The sequence below is a fragment of the Lytechinus pictus genome, chromosome 16 (genome assembly GCF_037042905.1).
Source record: "Lytechinus pictus isolate F3 Inbred chromosome 16, Lp3.0, whole genome shotgun sequence".
NCBI classification, from domain to species: Eukaryota; Metazoa; Echinodermata; class Echinoidea; order Temnopleuroida; family Toxopneustidae; genus Lytechinus; species Lytechinus pictus.
In genome coordinates, this window is record NC_087260.1 from 10,489,197 (window position 1) to 10,510,955 (window position 21,759).

At 35.2% G+C, this 21,759-nt stretch overlaps 1 protein-coding gene across 1 annotated transcript; it reads right to left on the reverse strand.

Moving 5' to 3' along the window:
- Positions 1-1,583: 1,583 nt before the first annotated feature.
- LOC129279391 (glycerophosphodiester phosphodiesterase domain-containing protein 5-like) lies at positions 1,584-19,087 on the reverse strand. The gene is made up of 12 exons (XM_064111199.1): positions 18,939-19,087; positions 16,834-16,937; positions 14,629-14,722; positions 12,936-12,995; positions 12,188-12,286; positions 11,514-11,607; positions 10,745-10,902; positions 10,028-10,113; positions 7,959-8,109; positions 7,234-7,461; positions 3,835-3,941; positions 1,584-1,764 (listed from the first exon to the last, which is right to left on the reverse strand). Exons 1-12 carry the CDS (start codon positions 19,035-19,037, stop codon positions 1,599-1,601), a joined length of 1,446 nt encoding a protein of 481 aa, XP_063967269.1. The 5' UTR covers positions 19,038-19,087; the 3' UTR covers positions 1,584-1,598.
- Positions 19,088-21,759: the final 2,672 nt, after the last annotated feature.

Consider the following 21,759-nt stretch of genomic DNA (forward strand, 5'->3'; position numbering starts at 1 on the left):
CTCAAAAACGTGATTTCGTGTACAAAGTCAATGTAAATTGTGTTTTCAACCAAAAATCATGAATGTATGATTTGTTTTAGTTTTGCTGGTCTAAATGTATGTACTTTATGCTGTTTATGATCTTAGAAGAGTCCCCAAAGAATTTCATTGAAAAAACAATGCAAAACAAAGGGTCCAAAAAACAAAGAAATACATAAGAAATTGCAAATAACAATATAATACATAAGAAATTGATCTGATATCACAATTTTTTTTTCATGTAAACTTGCTAAGAACACCACAAAGAGTTTCTATGCCAAAAATTAGAACATTTGGATCTTTATTTATGGAGTTAGAGGAAAAAGTATGATTTCGCATACTAATTACGCATAAATTAGCATAATTACTTAATAACAATTCGCATGAAATAAATTACTATGCAATTTTGGAGATTATATCCCAGACAACCTGCGTGCCAATTTTGGGCGCGATCGCGAGGTCGATGGCCGATATCTCAAGGGGGGGGGGGGGCTGGAGGCCCACCCCCCCCCCCCCCCGGCCATATGAACTCCCAAAATACCCCGGCCTAGATAGGGTTAAAACTCTGAATAAGTTTTGGAGCTAGGGGAAGCGATCCAAATTTCAACACCGACATCAACACCAAGGGCAACACCGGACTTGAAATCACCCAATGTGTCATCTGATGCATATTATTTGCTTTCTATTTAGGGTAGCGAGAATCTGACAACTCTCCTTATTTCTGATTGGCTGAGACCCACAGGTGTCTGACTGTTACCATGGACACTGTCGGATGAAACAGATTTTGTGGAATAAAACGCCCGACAAGTCATTTCAATGGTCTGTAATATCAAAACGAGGGAGCCGACAAAAGTTGTATGCATTATATATCAATGTCAATTCTGCTTATCAGATATTATTTTTTTACAGATTATTTGGTGATGAAAGGAGATCTACACCGAAACAATCATGATTTTACATGCAGATAATACCTTGAAATACTTTATTCTAGATGATGATTTTGCTGGCTTGCCATAGTTGCGATTTATTGTACCAATGACAAATCCTTGTGAGAACTGGTCCAGGCATGGATAATAATAGCTGGATTTATAAAGCGCTTTTTGCCTGAGGATACAAAGGGCTGCTGTTATTACCCCGGCTTTAGCTCGAGCTACCATCACCGGCGCTCAGTGCATTCAAGGAAACAATCATGCCGGGTACCCATTCACCTCACCTGGGTCGAGTGCAGCACAGTGTGGATAAATTTCTTGCTGAAGGAAAACACGCCATGGCTAGGATTCCACCCACGACCCTTTGTTTGAAAGGCGAGAGTCAGAACCACTAGACCACGACGTGCCCACAAAGTGATTATAGGCCAACAGGTCAATATGTATTATGCAATAATCATGCTTTAATAGTATCCATATCACAACCATAATAAGCCAAGGTGGCCAACAAAATAAGAAAGAATGTCACCGCACAGTACAAATTTTAAAAAGTGATAATTATCTCGTCTCGCGAATTTCGAGATTTTCGGACCTATTCAGGGTAGCGAGAGTCAATGCATCTCTCAATAAATCCATGAAGTATTAAAAATATCATCAATCAGTGTAACTTACCAACTGCCAAACAAGAGAATTATTCCCGCTCAGCGTGTGAACTGATGACGTAGTCACGGAACTTGCGCCTGCGCACCAGTAATATTGAAAAAGCCACGCCTCGTTCACCGTCCACACGTTCGTAGACACATTATTTTCAAGGGCGGACCTGCAATACAGTAATTGATTTATTTGATTTATTAATTGGTTGGAATTTAATCAATTTATTCAATTTACTCAATCAATCAAGCAATCAAAACATAATTATTGATATTGGCGTTTGTTATTGTTACGTTATTGAATGATTATTAATTATGTTTGGAGTAGAATGAGGACTGATACCTTTTCATGGTTACAATAAATCGAATAGAGCACGATCTTTGTTAAAGCTTATTGGAAATGTGTGATAATTTCGATTGCAAATAAACATACGGATTATGGTTTTTTTATGATGGCGTGATGTAAGACCATCCATTCGTGTAATGTCTACATTTAATAACAACAAAACAATTCTCGGCAAAAATAAAATGTCCCCAGTCATCACAGACCAGCCATTCACCCACCCCCCCCCCCCCCCCCGTCTTGACCCCTAATGTTTTTTTTATTATCTATCATCTATCTATCTATCTATCTATCTATCTATCTATCTATCTATCTATCTATCTATCTATCTATCTATCTATCTATCTATCTATATCTTGCCCCCCCCCCCCCACCCCTAATCAAAATTAAATGATACCGCCCCTTATGACGTCCATTACTAACATATTTTCAATGGTGATAACTTGATCGACTTGTTAAAAATGATGACTTTCTAATATAGTACCTTAGAAAATAATTCTATATATAAATGTTGCGCATTATCATTATTAAAGATACCATCATGATTTGACAAAGAAGGACTACAGCATATCCGACAGAGAAGTGGCATTATGGCATAATTTGCTGTGAAGTAAAAGTCATTGAAGTGGCCAATTCGAAATTCACGCATGTTTTGTTGCAGATCGTGCATGGAATAAAAAAAATGGAAAACAAAACAAAAAAGAAACCCCGTGAATGGCTTTCTTTTTTTTTAATCAACGAAATGATGGAAGAGGGAGAGAGATATGATACAGGGTTAGAATCACGTAACGTTTTCTCGGTAACCATAGTGACATAATGATGTGTACGCTTTGGGGTTTCTTTTATCAAATCGGTTTTTATGACATTCCAATAATGGAAGTACGTTAGTCTTTTTAATTGTGTATCCTTGTACATGATTGATGTAGATAAGTGGAGTTGTACATTCAAAGATGCAACAAAGAAAAGTGATATCATGTGAGATGAAAGTAAAGGTAAACATTTCAAAAAAGAGAAGTAGATAGACAATTATTGAGAGAGAGAGGGGGGGGATGGGTCATAAGCAGGGGCGAATCCAGGATTTTCCAAAAGGGGGCACATTTTCCCGATGAAAATTAGACAAGCAAAAAAAAAAAAGGTTTTCACCTAAAATTAAAAGTCACTTCGTCCGCGGAAAATTTGACAAGCCAAAAAAAAGGGAGGTTTCATCTAAAATTGAAGGTAATTTCGTCCGCAGAAAATTGGACAATAAAAAAACAATTAAATTAATAATAATTATTTTTTAAAGATCGAAAAGGGCCTCACTTTCAAAAGGAGGGAGACACACTTGAGTAAAAACGATGTATTCACATTACAAATTTATATTATGGCTCTAAAGGGGGGGGGGCACGAGCCGGCTGTGCCCCCTCCCCCTGGATCCGCCACTGGTTATAAGCATAAGAGAGAGAAAGGAGGGAGAGGAAAGAGGGTAAGAGATAGGCAAAAGAGAAAGAGAGAACAAGGGATAAATGGAGATATATAAACAAAAATAGAGTAGAGCTGTGGCGTACAGATGGGGAGCCTTGGGAAGCTTGCCCCTTCAAAAAAAAAATCATGATAAAAAAAAGAGAAAAGGAAAGAGAGAAGGGTGAAATACATTATTTTCTGAACATAATGTCAAAATCAATCGCAAAGTTTGAACTTTGTAATAAAAATGTCAAATTTTTTGCTCGCTCGCTTTGTCCGGACTTTTTTTTAAATAAATAATACCCAAAAGGCCATAAATGCCCCCTAATTTGGGGGCGCATTGTGGGAGAGAGGGAGTTGATAAGAGGGTAATAGAAACTTAAAACAGAAAAAGAAACATGATAGAACGAGTACACTCGATATTTATTGTGAATACACTAATGAATATCCTTACCTTACTGATTCAAATGCGATATCATTGTAGACATTCTGGATGGTCCGATTATCATAGAGTTGGATGAAAAATACATAGTGAGGGCCATCGGGTGATTCCCAGTAAGTCTGTAGGATAACAATTATAATAATGATGATAATCAAAATAAACATTAAGAACTCAACGTAACGAAAGTTTGGAGTAAATTGTGGAGCGTTGTGGCCCAGTGGATTAGTCTTCTGACTTTGACACAGAGGGCCGTGGGTTCGAATCCCAGCCATGGCGTAATTTCCTTCAGCAAGAAATTTATCCACATTGTGCTGCACTCAACCCAGGTGAGATGAATGGGTACCCGGCAGGATTAATTCCTAGAATGCATGAGCGCTGAAAGGCAGCTCGAGCTAACGCCGCGGCTAACATCGCGCCTCGGAATAGAATATTTATAGATAGATGGCGCTATATAAATGCCTATTATTATTATCTATTATTAAATAGATGGTTTTGATTATTACCAGTGGTCCAGTAATACGTAGGATGGTAAAAATATATATATATAAAATGATAATAATCAAAATATACATTAAGAACATTACGAAAGTCTGGAGTAAGACGATGATTATGATCTTTACCAGTGGGGCATTGAGCCAGAAGATTTGAGAGGCACACATTTAATGGCACATGTGGGGAAACTGCGGCCTATATATAAATCTAGTTTTCATTACATATATACGTTTCGACAAAATATTGACTAAATCATAATATTTTAATCCTTTTTCCTTTGATCCTTCTTTGCTTTTTTCTTTTTCGTTGATTTTTTTGGGGGAGGGAGTTGGTCAAGCCCCTCCCCCATCTGTACACCAGTAATCATCGCAAGGTGATGAATAGATGAATAATATATACCAAAAATTGATTTCTAAAAGTTCTTAGACCATATTTATTTATTTATTTATTTATTTATTTATTAGAAAATATTTATTCAGGATAAAAAGATCAGCTAAATTGCTGTTTTACATCAATGTCCTGATTTAACAGGGATAAAAAACATATAAAGTTACAATAGTATCATGATGCAAAATACATATAAATATTTAAACTTAGCTACTAAAATATGATAAAAAAATACTGTAAAAAATTATGTTAAGACATTGAAAAAATTAGATTACATAGCTACTGAAATATGATAACAAAATACTGTAAATAATTATATTATGACATTAAAAAAATGAAATTCAGTTCGAACTAGTTAAGTAATCACGGCAAGATAATCTGATAACACCACCCCAACCTTTCACAATGATGCTTCATATGATAAGTATTAGAGGAGAATGAAACCCTTAGAATAAAATAGCCCGTGTGAAATCAGAAAAATCAAAGAACCATAGGCCCGAATGAAAGGGGGAACGAACGACAGAATGAAACAACGAAATGAGCAGGAACAAAGGGAGAAAGTAAAGGAGGGAGATATGAATAAGATATGATGAAATCCAAGTAATTTGGTTCGGTTTTGACTATTTGCGACAACAACCTGTACAATTATTATTATTATAATTGCGAATTTTGTAAAAAATTAAGGGGAAAAATCCTAACAATAATGGAATTCACTGATTGATGAATGAATCAAACAATGTCTTAATTTTGGGGTCAATTAGATTTTCAATTCGCAAACAACATTTTGTCTTGTTTCCGTGCATTGTGCGCAATGTCAATCGGAAATGAGAACATTTAAATGACAATTCAGCTTAATGATTATTGCGTTGCGATCTTATTTATAAATGAAACTGAAACATGAAAATAGAGGGCAATTTCGTCCTTTGGGGGTCCATTAGATTTTCGATTCGCAAACAACATTCTGTCTTGTCTCCGTGCATTGTGCACAATGTCAATCGGAAATGAGAACATTTTATGATAATTCAGCAACATGATTATTGCGTTGCTATCTTATTTATATAATGAAATATGATATTAGAGGGCAATTTCGTTAACTGCAAGCCGATACATTTTTGTTGCATATTTTCCTCATTAATGAATTAGCTAATTTCAACTTAAAGAACACTCACGGACATTAGTGCCTCCTCACAATGGCGGATCCACGGGGGGGGGGGGTGGGGTATTAGGGATAAACCCCACCCCTTGGGCTTCCAAATAAAAAAAAGTAATTACCTTCATTTTGGAGACAACCCCAAATACCTTCATGTTACAGTGAACGCGAAACCCCCTTTTTTTGCTTGTAAAAAAAATACATCGGCGCCAAATTGACTTTCATGTGGTAGTTAAGCCTTTTTTTTTGCTTGTCAAATCATTCGGTCAAACCCCCTCCTTGGAAAAAAAAAGCTAGATCCGCCCCTGCCTCATAATATAAAAGGACGCGTATACATTCAATCTTGATTTTTTAAATCAAGGGTCAGAATCAAAATTTAAAAATCACAAAACTTTGATCGCATATTCCCAACCGTAAATATATTGCTTGAACAAGCATGGGACCTGTCATGCACTCTTTGGGGTCTTTATATGATAAGAATTTGTTGTATTCAAAATTGTATATATATGTACGTATACAAAGCTTTGATAAGAATTGGGTGAAATTGAATAAATTTGTGAAATTAATAGGTCGAAGAACACACTCTATATTCCAAGGATTCAAAATAATTCCAAAGCGGCTGTGAATTGTGACCAGCCGATTACTGAATTTATTTTGAATCATGGAAGTATTTATTTCTAAATCTGAAAAGATTTGAATTCAACATTGTTAGAAACTTTATCTTGGCAAGTCGACATGATATCTTTATTATAATGTTGACACGGTGAGAAAATGTGTCTCGACAACGTGACTTATAAAAAGTCATATGCCGACATGGCGAGATACGTTATCTTGCCAAGTCGACTTATAAAAAAAATATTGTCGACATAACAAGATATATTAGTCTATTACGATATCGTAATTCCTAATGACGACATCAAGCTTTTTATAAGTTGACTTGGCAAGACATCTACCTCACCGTATAAACAAAAAATTGCCAAAAGTCAATTTCGACTTCGCGAGATGACATATCTCGCCACGTCGATATAAGGCTATTAAATCGACTATAGACAATATCACGTATTTCACCTTGTCGACATACAGTAATAAGAATATTATGTCGACATTGTAAGATGAAATATCTCTCTACCTCGTCAATTTGAAGGCACCTATTCCCATAGGCGGCGGAAGCGGGGGGACGGGGGTCCTGTCCCCCCTAAATTTGAGGTGGGGGGGGGGGGGTGGACCCCCCTAAAATTTCTGTTGATAACCTTTTTTTTGCTTGTCTATTTTGTTTCCTGCGTCCCCCCTAAATTCAGGTGGACCCCCTAAAATATTTGGCTTCCGCCGCCAATGCCTATTCCTTAAAGCTTCCGTAGATTTAGAATGAAAAAAAATCTTACGAATTCACTTGGATCGAGCCCGATCTCCGTTGTTATGACATCGATCGTTGTGTTGAGCCAGGACGTTGCGTACGGATGCTCGCTAGGGGGCGGTCGTAGATCGAAGAGGAGAGATTTCTTGCGGGCGAGAACAAGCTCAAACATTTCAACCATTGATAGGATTCCTTGCTGGCTAAATTCTTCCTTCTCCTCGTCAGATATGAACCATGCAGTCAAGAAAGGTTTTTTCTATTGATAAAAAGAAAACAAAATCGGATTAAAAAATTATTTCTAACTTCAAACACGCATTGTTAAAATAATTCAGAGATATTATATTTTGTCTTTCAAGTTTCAGGAAAAAAACAAATTGTTATTCAAAAGTCAAAAGACGCAATTTTTTTAAAGCGATAACAAAGTTTGTCCTCCAAGACCTAAAACTAATTTTTTTTTTTAAATAGAAATACACATTGATGCTAAAAAAATCAAACTTTGACTTTCAAGACTTAAATCAGATAAATATTTTGTTATTCATAAACCAAAAGACGCATTACTTAAAAGGGATACTAAACTTCTTCTACTTAATATTCGTATTCTCCTTTTCTTTTGTCTTTTCCTTTTCTCTCTTCTTCTTCTGATTATTCTCTGTTTTTTCTGAAATTAGAGCTGAAAAAATAACAGATCTTGTTATAAAAGTAAAAGAAATTTTCTTTTATTTTGTATTTTAAGATTATTTTAAAGATGTTTACCCTAGCAAACCATGACCCCGCGTCTAGCTCCCTTAGTTCATCAATGGTAAACATGTCCGCGGGCTGGCGGTAATTCTCGGGGAAAGCATCGATGGCATTGGTGGTTCGTGTAAGGATCTCGTCGTGGAAAACATATGGGACACCATCAAAACTGTTCGGCAAAAAAGAAAAAAAAACTGTTAAGCCAATAACCCGAAAAACATCGTGATGTAAGATGAATATTGAAATCAAAACAAGTACGAGGTGAGTTGACATTAATGATGTATTTAAAAATACATCAGTCATGTAAAAGAATCAATAACAAGTTGCATAAATATGGTCAACAAACACTTATGAAATTTAGAAAATGGGAAAAAAATATATAGTTGTGTAAACGAGTAACAAAGCTTTGCTCCAAGAATACATAAACATGAAAGAGCTATATAAAAAACTTAATGTTAAGAAACGGATCAACTGTGATTCATTTTAAAGGACAAGTCCACCCCAACAAAAAGTTGATTTGAATAAAAAGAGAAAAATCCAACAAGCACAACACTGAAAATTTCATCAAAATCGGATGTAAAATAAGAAAGTTATGACATTTTAAAATTATATGTACATCCTAGCGGGTATGCAAATGAGAAGACTATGACGTCATCCACTCACTATTTCTTTTGTATTTTATTACATGAAATATGAAATATTCTAATTTTGTCTCATTGTCAAGATATATAACGATTAATTCCTCCCTGAACAGATGGAATTAGCATTGTTTAATACTATATGGTTCAGTCAAGTTGGTCCTTATTGTCAAATCTATAAATAAATGAAATATTGTATAATTCAAACAATAAAAAACAAAACAAATAGTGAGTGATGGACATCATCGACTGACTCGCCTAGTTGTGCATATCACTGTTTTGTGAAAAATAAGCGAAACTTTAAAATGTCATAACTTTCTTATTTTACATCCGATTTTGATGAAATTTTCAGCACTATGCTTGTTTGATTTTTCTCTATTTATTCAAGTCAGCATTTTCCTGGGGTGGACTTGACCTTTAAGGAGAGATTTTTTTTCTGTGAAAATAATATTTTAATTCGGTGTAATACACTCTATTGATGAATAGTAAGGTGCTAACATCATCAGCTAATGCAATACTGCAATTTCAACGTCATGATATTTAATCATATTTCCTTTAACTATCTGGCAGAACGATTTTGACTCTTCTTGCATGCCAACGTTATTACAAAATTGATCGATAATATTCACAAATCATTAGTTTTGGGCTCGATCGCTTTTCTCGCTCGAAAATATCCAAAATAGTGTACCATATTTAAAACACAACCCGCCGTTAAAATATTTGCTTCACTGCGCCACGGCTCGATCCAATATCTCGATACCACACCCCTCGTTTATGGCAAATTTATAGGAAAATCAGTCAATTCGGCGATTGTTCATATCGCCCTCATTTTTTCTTTGGTTATTTTGTAAAAATCAATATTTCAAGCTTTTCATTTCTTTATTTTCATTTTCGATTGTCTGCACACCCATGAACGCCACCCCCGGCGATAGGCTACATGATGAATACGATGAAAATAATCAGTATAATACTACGATGATTATATTAATAAAAGTATTCCTCTTTAACATTAATGGCACGTTGCTATTATTTGTAATGATCTTAACCCTTTGATATTTTATAGTTTTAGACATACATTTATAACGGATTTTCATTGTTTCACTCGATTTTCTATATTGCTATAATTAATTCATTGCTATCATTTCAGTGTTTTTCATCAGTGAATAAATTATACAATTAGTAGTTTTATAATCATTAATTCTTCCCTTTTGATATCTTAAATATTTCAGTTCGATTCATATTATAATTTAAGTAAAAATATTTTTTTATTTATATTACCAAGCATTGTTATCTTTGACTTAGATTTTGACTTTATTTTCATGTATGATATGATAATTTATGTTGTTCTTTATGTTTTCATCAGGTCATTAATGAAAAACAGTTTTATACTGATCTTTTGTACCTGAATAAATATGTTCATATAAATAAATAATAAGTCGATCATGTTACCTTATTCTGACATCTGTTTTAATCCCATATGCATCGTAGTCATCTAACGCAATCATGAAGGAAATATTTGTGTTTTCAGGGGCAATCTAGAGTGGAAAAATAAAAAAAGAAAGAAAATTCATGCGGTAGAAATATAAGTCCCTTTTAAGTTGCTGAATTCTTAGATCCAAAGTAGGTTAACTATGACATTATTTTGATGTCTTTTCTATAACTACTACATAAATTTTATAATTGATTACTGGATCATTTCCCATTTTTTAACACCGTTATTTCACCACAGGTGTATGATTGTTCCTCCTCTCTTTTTTTTCAAATCAAATTTGCAAACAAGAATCATTTCAATGGATTTGTCATACTTCGCAATTATGAAGGGAAATCAGGCCAACAAACTTCATTCTTCTGATGTTGGAAACATTGAATAATGTTAGTTTGGTGTAACAAACATACAAATTTCCACCAATCTCAAAGGAACAAAATAATTTTCATGAAATAAACATTATGTGTAATTCAAATTTGGAAACGTATAGACATGGTATTTTATACAATGACGTATGCATTCCTCTTCTGCGCATTATTGAGGGGGCCTTCGGTTGTCACCATGCCGCTACGCAATGGTAAAACGTGATTGGACATCAAGAATCATGACATCACTGCTGGTTAGCCAATCAGAAGGCACCCTTGACACTTACAAACAACAAAAAGCGATACGCAACTTACCTCTTCCGCGCCTCTGTGAGCAAAGAGGAGTGGCTTGGGCGGGTTGTCTTCATGATGTTGCGTCATAATGCAAGGTGATTCGATGAAAATCGGCGTAATGTATAGACCAATCAGGACCAAGAAATACCAAAATGAGGCGTCACGAAACGGGATTCCAGCTGAAAGAAAACACAAAATAATGATGATATTTAACATTTAGCGCTTAATAAAATGTTACTAACCGCTGCATACTAATACCCCGGCTTTAGCATAGCTTCCTACGTGGTACACAATTACTACGCCTGGGTGGGGAGTGGCACTTTGAGATTAACGCTCCGTTGAAATGTCAATTAGTTGATGAGTACGGCATATTCATTCGTTACAAAATGAAATTTGTTTATTTTATGAAAATATTTTTATAAAAATGTGAATTTCACCATCCTTTAATATCTTGACTACATTTCCTCGTAATATGCATCTCTAACCTTAACACTGGCGTATAGAGGAGGGGATAGGGGCTTTAGGGACATTGCCCCCCCCCCCCCCGAAAAAAAAATGTGACTCATTACGTCACTATAATCATTAACAAATATACTAGAATGGCAAATTTGTGCTTGACCAATGGAATCGCACAATTTCAGTAGCTTGTAACAGTAGATTAAACTTGGCACTGATGCGAAGTTTGTATTCTTTGTAAATATTGTGATTTTTTAAATGATTTATTTCAATAAAAACTTAAATGTATATATATTTTTAAAAAAGGGTTTGTGTAACAGGGGCCGATACGAACCTCTTCTCTGCAACGTGCTTAGACTTCCGGCGACAAACCAACTTATGATAGTCAGAAAGGCAACAGCTACCAACTGAAGAAAAGGTCCGATGTACTGGACAATGTAATGTAAAGAAAAACAATAATGAAAGAAACAATATTTTATGTGCCCAACATTGTTACATTATCATCCTTCTTTAGGAGTGACGCCATAATCATTTTGATTTGCGGGGGGGGGGGTGTCTCCACGCAAAGACTAGCACATACAAAACTTGCTTCAGTACACAAGGCATGAGTAGGCTGCACATTCAGACCCCGAGTGAAGGGTTTGCACAGCATACTACCTAGACAGTGTGACTGTTCACGGCATGTTCACATAGTCGACTGTGTGAATCACCCTGTTGGAATGCCCAAATTTAACAGAACGACCGCCCCCTAGCGAGCATCCGTACGCAACGTCCTTGCTCACCTTGTTGCGTTCCACACTGTTCCACACTGTGGAACACTCTGTGGAAAACACTGTGTTCTTTCCAGTAGGAAACGGTCGCCCCTGCCCTTCTTACCAAATCATGTTGAGCGGCTGAAAAGGGTAGCTAATTTTTTCAACGAATTTGTAATATGATTTATCGCTAGACAAAATCAACGTTAATAATTATGTTTCAGATAATGGATTCAAAATACTCGGCATACCATACCTCCAGAAGTTCTGGAACAAAATGCCAGAGATGACGTAATCGAATGCTGACAAAGACTAGGAGAGTTATTGTCATCATCAATGACATTACAACACCGATCTGGAATCATTAAAAAGAGATAAACTTTAATAATTATTTTGTTCTGAAAACGGACGTTTGTTTGCATCGTTCCTATTTTGTGTTGTTGCTATTGCTTTGATTTCCTATTCTTGTTTTTCTGCTCTTCCTTTCTTCTTCTTGTATTTTTCTTATACTCTTCTTCTTCTTCTTCTTCTTCTTCTTCTTCTTCTTCTTCTTCTTCTTCTTCTTCTTCTTCTTCTTCTTCTTCTTCTTCTTCTTCTTCTTCTTCTTCTTCTTCTTCTTCTTCTTCTTCTTCTTCTTCTTCTTCTTCTTCTTCTTCTTCTTCTTCTTCTTCTTCTTCTTCTTCTTCTTCTTCTTCTTCTTCTTCTTCTTCTTCTTCTTCTTCTTCTTCTTCTTCTTCTTCTTCTTCTTCTTCTTCTTCTTCTTCTTCTTCTTCTTCTTCTTCTTCCTCTTCCTCTTCTTCTTCTTCCTCTTCTTCTTCTTCTTCTTCTTCTTCTTCTTCTTCTTCTTCTTCTTCTTCTTCTTCTTCTTCTTCTTCTTCTTCTTTTTCTCCTTCTTCTCCTCCTTCTCCTCCTTTTCTTTTTCCCTTCTTCTTCTTCAAATATTTTTGTTCTTTTTTCTTCTGAATAAATGAATAGCTGTGTGAATTAAAAAAATATATACAAACCTTATGTAACATGTGTAATTGAAGTCTTTCCACCAGCGCCATGTGTAGAAATCCAAATAACTATCGAATGAATAAGGAGAATATGAATTATAAATCATTAATAACACAAACAAAAAATCAAATAATGTTTGATAGTAAAAATGATAAAGATATCTATAAACATATATTTATAATTAAAGGACAAGTCCACCCCAACAAAAATTTGATTTGAAAAAAAGGAGAAAAATCCAACAAGCAAAACACTGAAAATTTCATCAAAATCGGATGTAAAATAAGAAAGTTATGACATTTTAAAGTTTCGCTTAATTTCACAAAACAGTTATATGCACATCCTAGTCGGTATGCAAATTGGCAGACTGATGACGTCACCCACTCACTATTTCTTTCGTATTTTATTATATGAAATATTCTAATTTTCTCCTCCTTGTCAAGTGAAACAAAGTTTTATTTCTCCCTGAACATGTGGAATTACCATTATTTTAACAGTTTATGGTTAAGTTAAGTTGGTCCTTATTGTCAAATTTGTAAAAATTGAAATATTGTATCATTCAAACAATAAAAAAAAGAAATAGTGAGTGATGGACATCATCGACTCTCTCATTTGCATATCGCTGAGTTGTGCATTTAAATGTTTTGTGAAAAATAAGCGAAACTTAAAAATGTCATAACTTTTTTATTTTACATCCGATTTCGATGAAATTTGCAGCGTTATGTTTGTTTGATTTTTCTCTATTTATTCAAATCAACATTTTTCTGGGGTGGACTTGACCTTTAAGAAAGAGGGAGAGATTTTGTTTTAAGTTGAAGATAACACTTTGATATTGCGAAATGCGTGCGCAGAATTATCATCGTACAGGTATTCGAATTACCCACAACATCAATGGTCGAGAGAGGGCGACCTTTCGCTTTCGTGACCAGAGCCTTTCATCAATGCAAATAGTTAAAGTGATGTCAGTTCCACAGAAAAACACTTATTAAAAAATTAATACAACGCTGTTTACTATGAACCTTACAATAGGAGTTTAAACATTCGTTTGAACGGTTTCAAAAATCTTAGGCAACAAAGTATAATTTTTAATATTTAATTCTCAATAAATTAAGTATGACTGTAAATACTGTTAAACAATACTGTAAGGTTCGTATAGAAAACAGTAGGCCTAATGTATTAAATTTTAGTAATCTGTGTTTTACTGTGTATCAGACGTCTCAACAAAGTCCATTAATAGGAAATAGATTTTGATAATCGGACTTATGCATGTAACAGACACTGGAACTCGGAGCATACAAATTGTCCTTAATCATTGGGATGCAGAAAGAAAAACAATTTTTTGAACCCTTCAAATGCAAACTCCGGAGATTTTTTAGGGGGTGCGACTCTGCACCCTAAGAAACTTGTTGTACCTTTAAATGTATAGTTGGGTACAACATTTTGCACTATTTTCGGTTGCAGATCTGTAGGCTATTACCCTTTATGAAAGGTACGAATTTGCCCCCTTTCAATGCAAAAATATTAACGCACCTTAAGTGGTGCGCAGCTGCACCTTTTATGGTACAAGCGGGTGAAGGAATAGGAAAAAAATATGCAATAGGCACAAGATATGACAATACGCTAACGAGAATGTTGCATTTTGAGGGTGCTAATTTGAACCGTTTTGTAGTATAAAGAATCATTTTTGTTTCAAGGTACACTTACCATAAGAAGCATGACGTAAGCAAATGTTACGTAAGAGATGATCTGAAATGTAAAATAGAAAGGGAACCATACTCCTGTCGACTTCCAGAAGCCCCTGTGTAAAAAGAAATTCGGGGAAAGAAAAGAAGAATTAAGCTTTAATTGTACTGCCGCCCCTACCCCCCCCCCCCCCAAAAAAAAGAGTAAATGTCGTGCTTGGTGTTTCAGGTGTAAGCACCACCTGCCATTAATTTGTGTTTATTTCTAGTTAATTCATTTCTTTCAAGAAAAGTCATATATTATGGAGTATTTTAGACCAAATGACTGGCTAATCAAAAGGTATAGTAATGCAATCTTAATTATGTTAACTTATTATAATTCTATCTCGTGTCCAATGAAACGAATTGAATTAAGATAAAAGGGAAATAATAATATTGAGCTGAAATTTAAAAAAAGGGGGGAATAAACCATTTCCGTATGGTATGAAGCTTCTTTGTTTCCTTCAAATTAATGAATTCTTTATCGTGTTTCTGTCAAGTTGTATAAATCACATAAACATTAACCAATTCGGTGACTGTGGGGCTTATACACTGCAAAAAATCCAGTGTTGATTTATCACCAGCCCGGAATCTATATATGTCCACACCAGAGAAGTGTTAAACAACACCAGTTTCGTTTTGGTCTTACACCAGATAGGTGTTTATACAACACCAGTTAGTATTAAAACAGCATCGGTTTGATTCCAAACTGGTGTTGTTTCAATACTTCTCTGGTGTGGACATATATAGATTCCGGGCTGGTGTTAAATCAACACCGGAGTTTTTGCAGTGTATGACTTTTGCATGATTTTATTTGACAATTTGAACGAGTGGAAAATGCAATGTGGAATGTCACTAGACATGAACCCATTAATAGATCTTTAGATGCCAAAAATAAATTTACAAAAATGTAGATTCATCACTGAAATATAGAACGTATTCCCGCACTTCCATGGCCTTGTCCTGTAGCATTGTGACGTCATGCTAAAATTGACGTCACCAAAGCGCTCTAATTTCTACCCTAAAGTCGTTATTGCATTAAGTGGACATCCGTCAAATTCACTAATTTCCTCAGGCAGACAGGCATGCTTTGATGGAAATATTTAATTTCTGAAAAGTAAAAATAAAGACTAACTGTCCTTTGCCATTTTTTTATTTATTTGGGTTCAAAGGAAGGGATATTTCGAAAGGACTTGACTCAGACTTCATAAGTGCAAAGTCGATATGAAGCAGAAATGCATTTTAATAAATGTTTTAGGTAAAGAATGGTTTGTAACCTACAAGTACCATTTGTGAAAACCCATTTTTTTTTTCAACGCAGGTGATATTGATACTAAAAACTATATAAATAAAGTATGTATCTGTACAAAACAAATATTTGTTATTGCAGTAAATCAAGTTTTTCTTCTCAATCAAAAGATTACCCCCCCCCCATCCACAAATTGACTAAAAAAAACACACCAGCAACTAACAAATGTAAAACAATCCATGATTACAAAAAAACCGTTGTAATAAATTGACAAAACTGAGAAAAGCATAGATTGACCACGCTCAAATCAGGCGGCCAACGGTGCTACCATATAAACAACACAACTGTCTAACTCTATATACCGCCCCTAACGGACCACAGTTTTTATTTAACAACCAATTATTCCACTATGTTCTACTCTCGTTTTATGGAGACCTTTTTAGATATAAATTTAGTTTAAATAAAATAGAAGGTTTCATTCATGGAATCTGGATTTGAAAAGAGCTCTGACGATGATCATTCAGTCTAAGATCTGTGTTGTTTTTTAACCTAACAACGTTGGTGATCCAACATCAATATTTTGTCGTACTTCCCCTTCAAAATATAGATATGACTATATATAAAAGTATTTTTTATTGACTATGACCCGTACTGTCAATATTATGGGAACTGAAAATGTCAACGTTTAGTATATTATGTTTCCTTTTTACTAGACTCTTTCCTCGTGCTTTCATGATCAAGGAAATCATTTTAGTTATCATTCCTAAAAAGTTATGAATGGATTTAGTGTAAAATGAACAGAAAATATAAACCTGTAATGTTAAAGAGTTGCATGGCACCTGGCTTTCCATAGTTAAATAACAACTTTAGACCAGAACTTTAATTAAGCCCCAGATCAGATTATGGGACTGAGTCTTCTATTCACAATGGTATACTTACGCGTTCACACTGTCGGCGTCGTTATCGGAAGAAACCCATAGGAACATGTTTGCAAGTGTAGCGAGGAATGTGAACGCCATCACACAAAACCATACGCGCTCCGCCTGTGGTAAAAAAATAACATAATAATTTGAATTTAAATTCATTGACAACATAACACAAAGTTACAAATGATTCATATTATTGTCAAATATATTCACATTCATACATGAGTAAGCATGCAAACATTAGTTACAAGGTAATTATAATTATAACAATAACACGTCCATTTTTATAGCGCAGTAAAAACGTTACTATATACTACATTGCGATTTCTTGGTATCAAATTATCACCCGGTTTTAGCTGAACCACTATACCATGTATATAGGAGCTAAAGCGCCCAATTAGTAAATCCTATCGGGTAACCAGTCACCTCACCTGGGTTGATTGCAGCCAGTGTGAGTAAATTTATTGCTGAAGAAATTTAACGTCCGAAGTAGGATTCGAACCCACGACCCCCTGAACAAGAGGCGAGAGACAGAACCACTATATAAACTATAATACGCTTCCACTTCCAGGTATATGCGATTATCATAACATGTAGGACCTACACAATACGTGTATTTCTATATGTAATGTACATTAAAAAGTACGTAGAATTCTTTAACAACATACAAATATTGAAATGAACAAATTTCAATAATGATAAGATATCATTGAGATATATATCTAGTTTATATGCTATGTAAGATATCAAAATAAATGATATTATGAACTGACTTATAAACCTAAAATATTGCTAAATGGAAAACCAAAAACTACATAAAGAACGAATACTAGTAGGGTTTGGTATTCTGAGCCTAATTCTATAACTGTAATCAGCATCCAAAGTCATTGGCTCTAAGTTTACAAAAACAAATTTGAGAATACCATCATGGCTAAATATCATATCATTTTATCGCTACTCTGCACTTCAATTCTATGTAGTGCATGATATGGTTATCGGTTTTTTTCTCATAGATATTGCCAACTTTCCTCGTTTCTAATAAAAAAATATATATGTGTCTGTGAACAAAATAGACAAGAAAGATTATATAATGCTACCTTAATCCATAAATAATGTATCGAAGTTAACGAGCCTGGAAAAGGCCTGTGTAACGCAATAATACATAACTCTTTCACAAACATCGCTTTCCAGACACATTGAAAATAAAATTCAAATAGGATAAATGAAGCAATACAGAGCTCTTTGCCTTTTAGTGAGATTTATCCAAGCGAATTATGTTTTTTATTGTTGTTGTTGTTTCCTTGCAAAATGAAGGGTCAGAACTCGGGTCACACATTTACTGCCGATATTCTCAATTCCAGGGTCCAGTTTGCAAAAAGGTTATAATTTTGCCAACCAATGATAACTACTGTAAATGCCATGGTAACAAATAATATTCTGAATCAGCCAATTAGAAGGAAGTGACCGCCAAATGGCGCAAAATTATCGAACTGTAAAAGTTGGGACCACATTCCTAAAGTGTTGAAATTACACCCTGAAGACTGATCATTACACCAGAGAGTATGACAGTAATTTCCAAAGGTGTTGTAATATTAAACACCCATAGGTAATGAACTAACCACCGGAGAAAAATGACAAAACAGTACATATCATCTTGTTAGAACATCAGTTAATTTACATTTGGTAACCTCCGATACAGTCCAACCACCCTCGGCTACGACTCGGGCGTTTCAAAACGGACCATAAGTGTACATTGTGCATGAAATTCGTAGATAATGACATATGATTGCCGAAGTGGTTTTTTTTTTTTTTATGTCAACTTTTCAACTGATGGTGATCTCTATCACGTGATCTGACAAATTGTCCATGTAACCATCTAGCCATGGATCTGGGAAACGAGGGGGGGGGGGGGGGGTATTGGGGTGCTGAAGCATCCACAATGATTTTTCTGGGCGTACACAGCTCCCCCGCCCCTGCTGGTAATAGTGTAGAATTATACCCTAATCATTCCCCTTTTTTCCAACCAGCACCCCTCTTTAAAAAAAAAAGGCCGCTGCATATAGCATTCATCAATCGTTGATGAAAGTAAAAATGACTCCCATATTTTGTATTTCTCACCGTTTTCGTGGTCATCTTTTGGGTGTACGACCGGTGCCTCCTGCAGCCATAGCAACACGATACACAGCTGGCGCAGCATCTCGAACAGCCTCCGCCCATCGTGGTAACCTTTGTGACGTCACTCTTGATCAATCGATGACGTGTCAAAGATCACTGCAAAACATTGTAAAATACGATTATGATTATTTATAGATCATATTTTCAAATATCACTGGCATCAAAGAAATCACTAATGAAAATACATTTAGTTTATCTCCTCGGTACCCGTTTTTGCATTTTAAAACGTTTATTTTTGTCAAAAGAAAATTTAGGGCCCCAGGAATTTGGAGAGGGGGCGTTGGCATTGGAGAAAAGGGGAAATAGTCGAAATTTTAATAGGAAAAGTGATGAATCGACAGTGTAATTTTTAAAACGCATCGTTTTATTTCTGAAAGAGATATAGGCATCGCTTTTTTTTTTTTGGGGGGGGGGGGTATTCCACCCATAACGGGTTTCACCTGCTAGACCCACTCCCCCTAATATACCCTGACACAAAACCTGATTAGTATAAGGTGGAAAAACTTTATACTTTGTACCGCATTTCCAAATGTCATGCAAATGAAATGTTCTCATAATTGCACACAGTTAACAATAATTTAAACAACGCTGCTTACTATGTGAATCGCACAGTAGTTGTTTAAATAGTTCAATCAAGTGTTTAAAATCTTAAAAAACCATGCTTAATTCATTCATAATTAAATATTTGAATTTAAACTTTGTTGTTTAAGATTTTAAACACTTGTTCAAAATGTTTAAACAACTGCTGTGCGATTCAAATAGTAGACAGTGTTGTTTTAAATTATTTTTTAACAGTGTACATGAACTTAAACTTTAACAGACAATCCCGGTTGGTGGGCACAGCTCCACCGAATTTCTAAAAACGTTCTGACATCTTCTTTAAGTTTGATTTATGATTCATCTTTGGTTTTGGGAACCCCTGGGGGAAAAAAACTCTTCGTCAAAGATACTTGATTCGACAGGCTCACAGCAGACAACAGGGCGAATACTTTTGTTTGTGGATGTGATATTTTATCGTCGGCTGTTGATTGAAAATGATATCGTAAAATTTATGAAATATATAAATAAAACACTCTCCTTAAAATGTCATTGTCTGAAAGCCGGAAATATGGGTGAAAACATGAAAAAACAACTTTTGGGAAAAGATTTTCACTGTCAGAATGTGTGTCGTGTGTGTGCGTGAGGGATGGTGTGTGTGTGTGTGTGTGTGTGGGTGTGTGTGTGTGTGGGAAGGAGGGTGTGTATTGTGTGGGGTGTTACGTTATGGAAATCGGGTTTTACACTTTTATCATGTTTATTGATTGATGTAAGGTGAGTTTTATGAAGTTTGCAATAATTGTATTAATTTGCAATAAATTATGTGTTTTGATGAAACAAAATGGGTCCATACATACAGTATATAAAAAATAATATATTCACATCTGCATTCAGTACTCGTGCATGATTTATTGTATTTTTAGGGGGTTTTTTCAAGAGGAAGAAATAAAAAATGCCATAAAAACAAAGTCACTGATTTTAGATTAAACATTGGTGTGATTTAAGGAAATAAAATATATTTCCAACCTATTACGTCAATGCATTCATGTTCCTATTAACAATAAAGTTCGAAATTAACTAGTTAGGATATTAATATCAAAATAATGATTTAGATAATATTCCGAAGTGAAGGGTAATCAAGGAATCTATTTTTGCTGGTACTTACAAAGAGCAGATGATTAAGTGTCAGACAACCCCTCATAGAAAGATGGAAAGGAAAATCAAATATAGCATGTATACATATTATGTCACACAGACGAATATTAAATAATTATATTTCCATTACTGATTTTTTTTCCTGCATTATTTCCTAATAACTAATTTCAAGAAAATAGTTTCATGAGAATGATATTTGTCTACAAATATGAAATATTTAAAACATGGTTCATAATGCTCAGTCGTCAATGCTGATCGCGGTCATAGGTTCATTTTCCCTCTCCTGTTTGTCTTACAGGCTACCCTAACTTCCCTTTCTGTTTTACGGTGATAAGTAATTTGAGGCCTAAGTAAATTAATCACCCTTGTCGTTTTGGTATCGTTTCGAATTAATTTGACCGCTATTCATCGCTTTATTAACACTCCTAATCATTCTGACCGTTTATCAGGATATTGCTACCTGAGGGAACTTAAGAGAGGTATTTTTTTTCTTTTTACAGGGTCGGGGCACGATATGGCCCATTAAGTGATATTATTTGCAGTCTAAAAGGGGGTATTATGACCCGGACATATCTTTCTACCTACTCTTCGTTAATGATTTAATAATTTCTCCCCATTTTTGTTCTTTTCTCTGCCTTTTCCCCTACACCTAAAATCATTTGGAAATCACTGTGACCCCTCTTCCTCCCCTCTCTCCCTCTGTCTGCCCCCCCCCCTCCCCCTCTCTTTCACTATCTATCTATCTCTCTCTCTCTCTCTCTCTCTGGGCCTTGGGTCACATGAGGCAACATGAGCAAGGCCCAATGAGATTGGAAATAACAAATTTTTGGCAGATCACATTAGAGGTTTCATTTTGACGGGTCTGACAAATAGGAATCATTATACTGTATACCTAATGTAAAATCTATCAGGAGCCGTTTCAAAAGGAGAAGAAAAGGGGCCTAATGGGGGGGGGGGCTTTGATCGGTTGAAAATCATCAAGTTTTTGTGGTCAGAAGCTGCATTGACATGCTATGATATAGATTCTCCGATATCCCCTTCATTGTCTATCACGTCTGCTGTGTGCAACTCA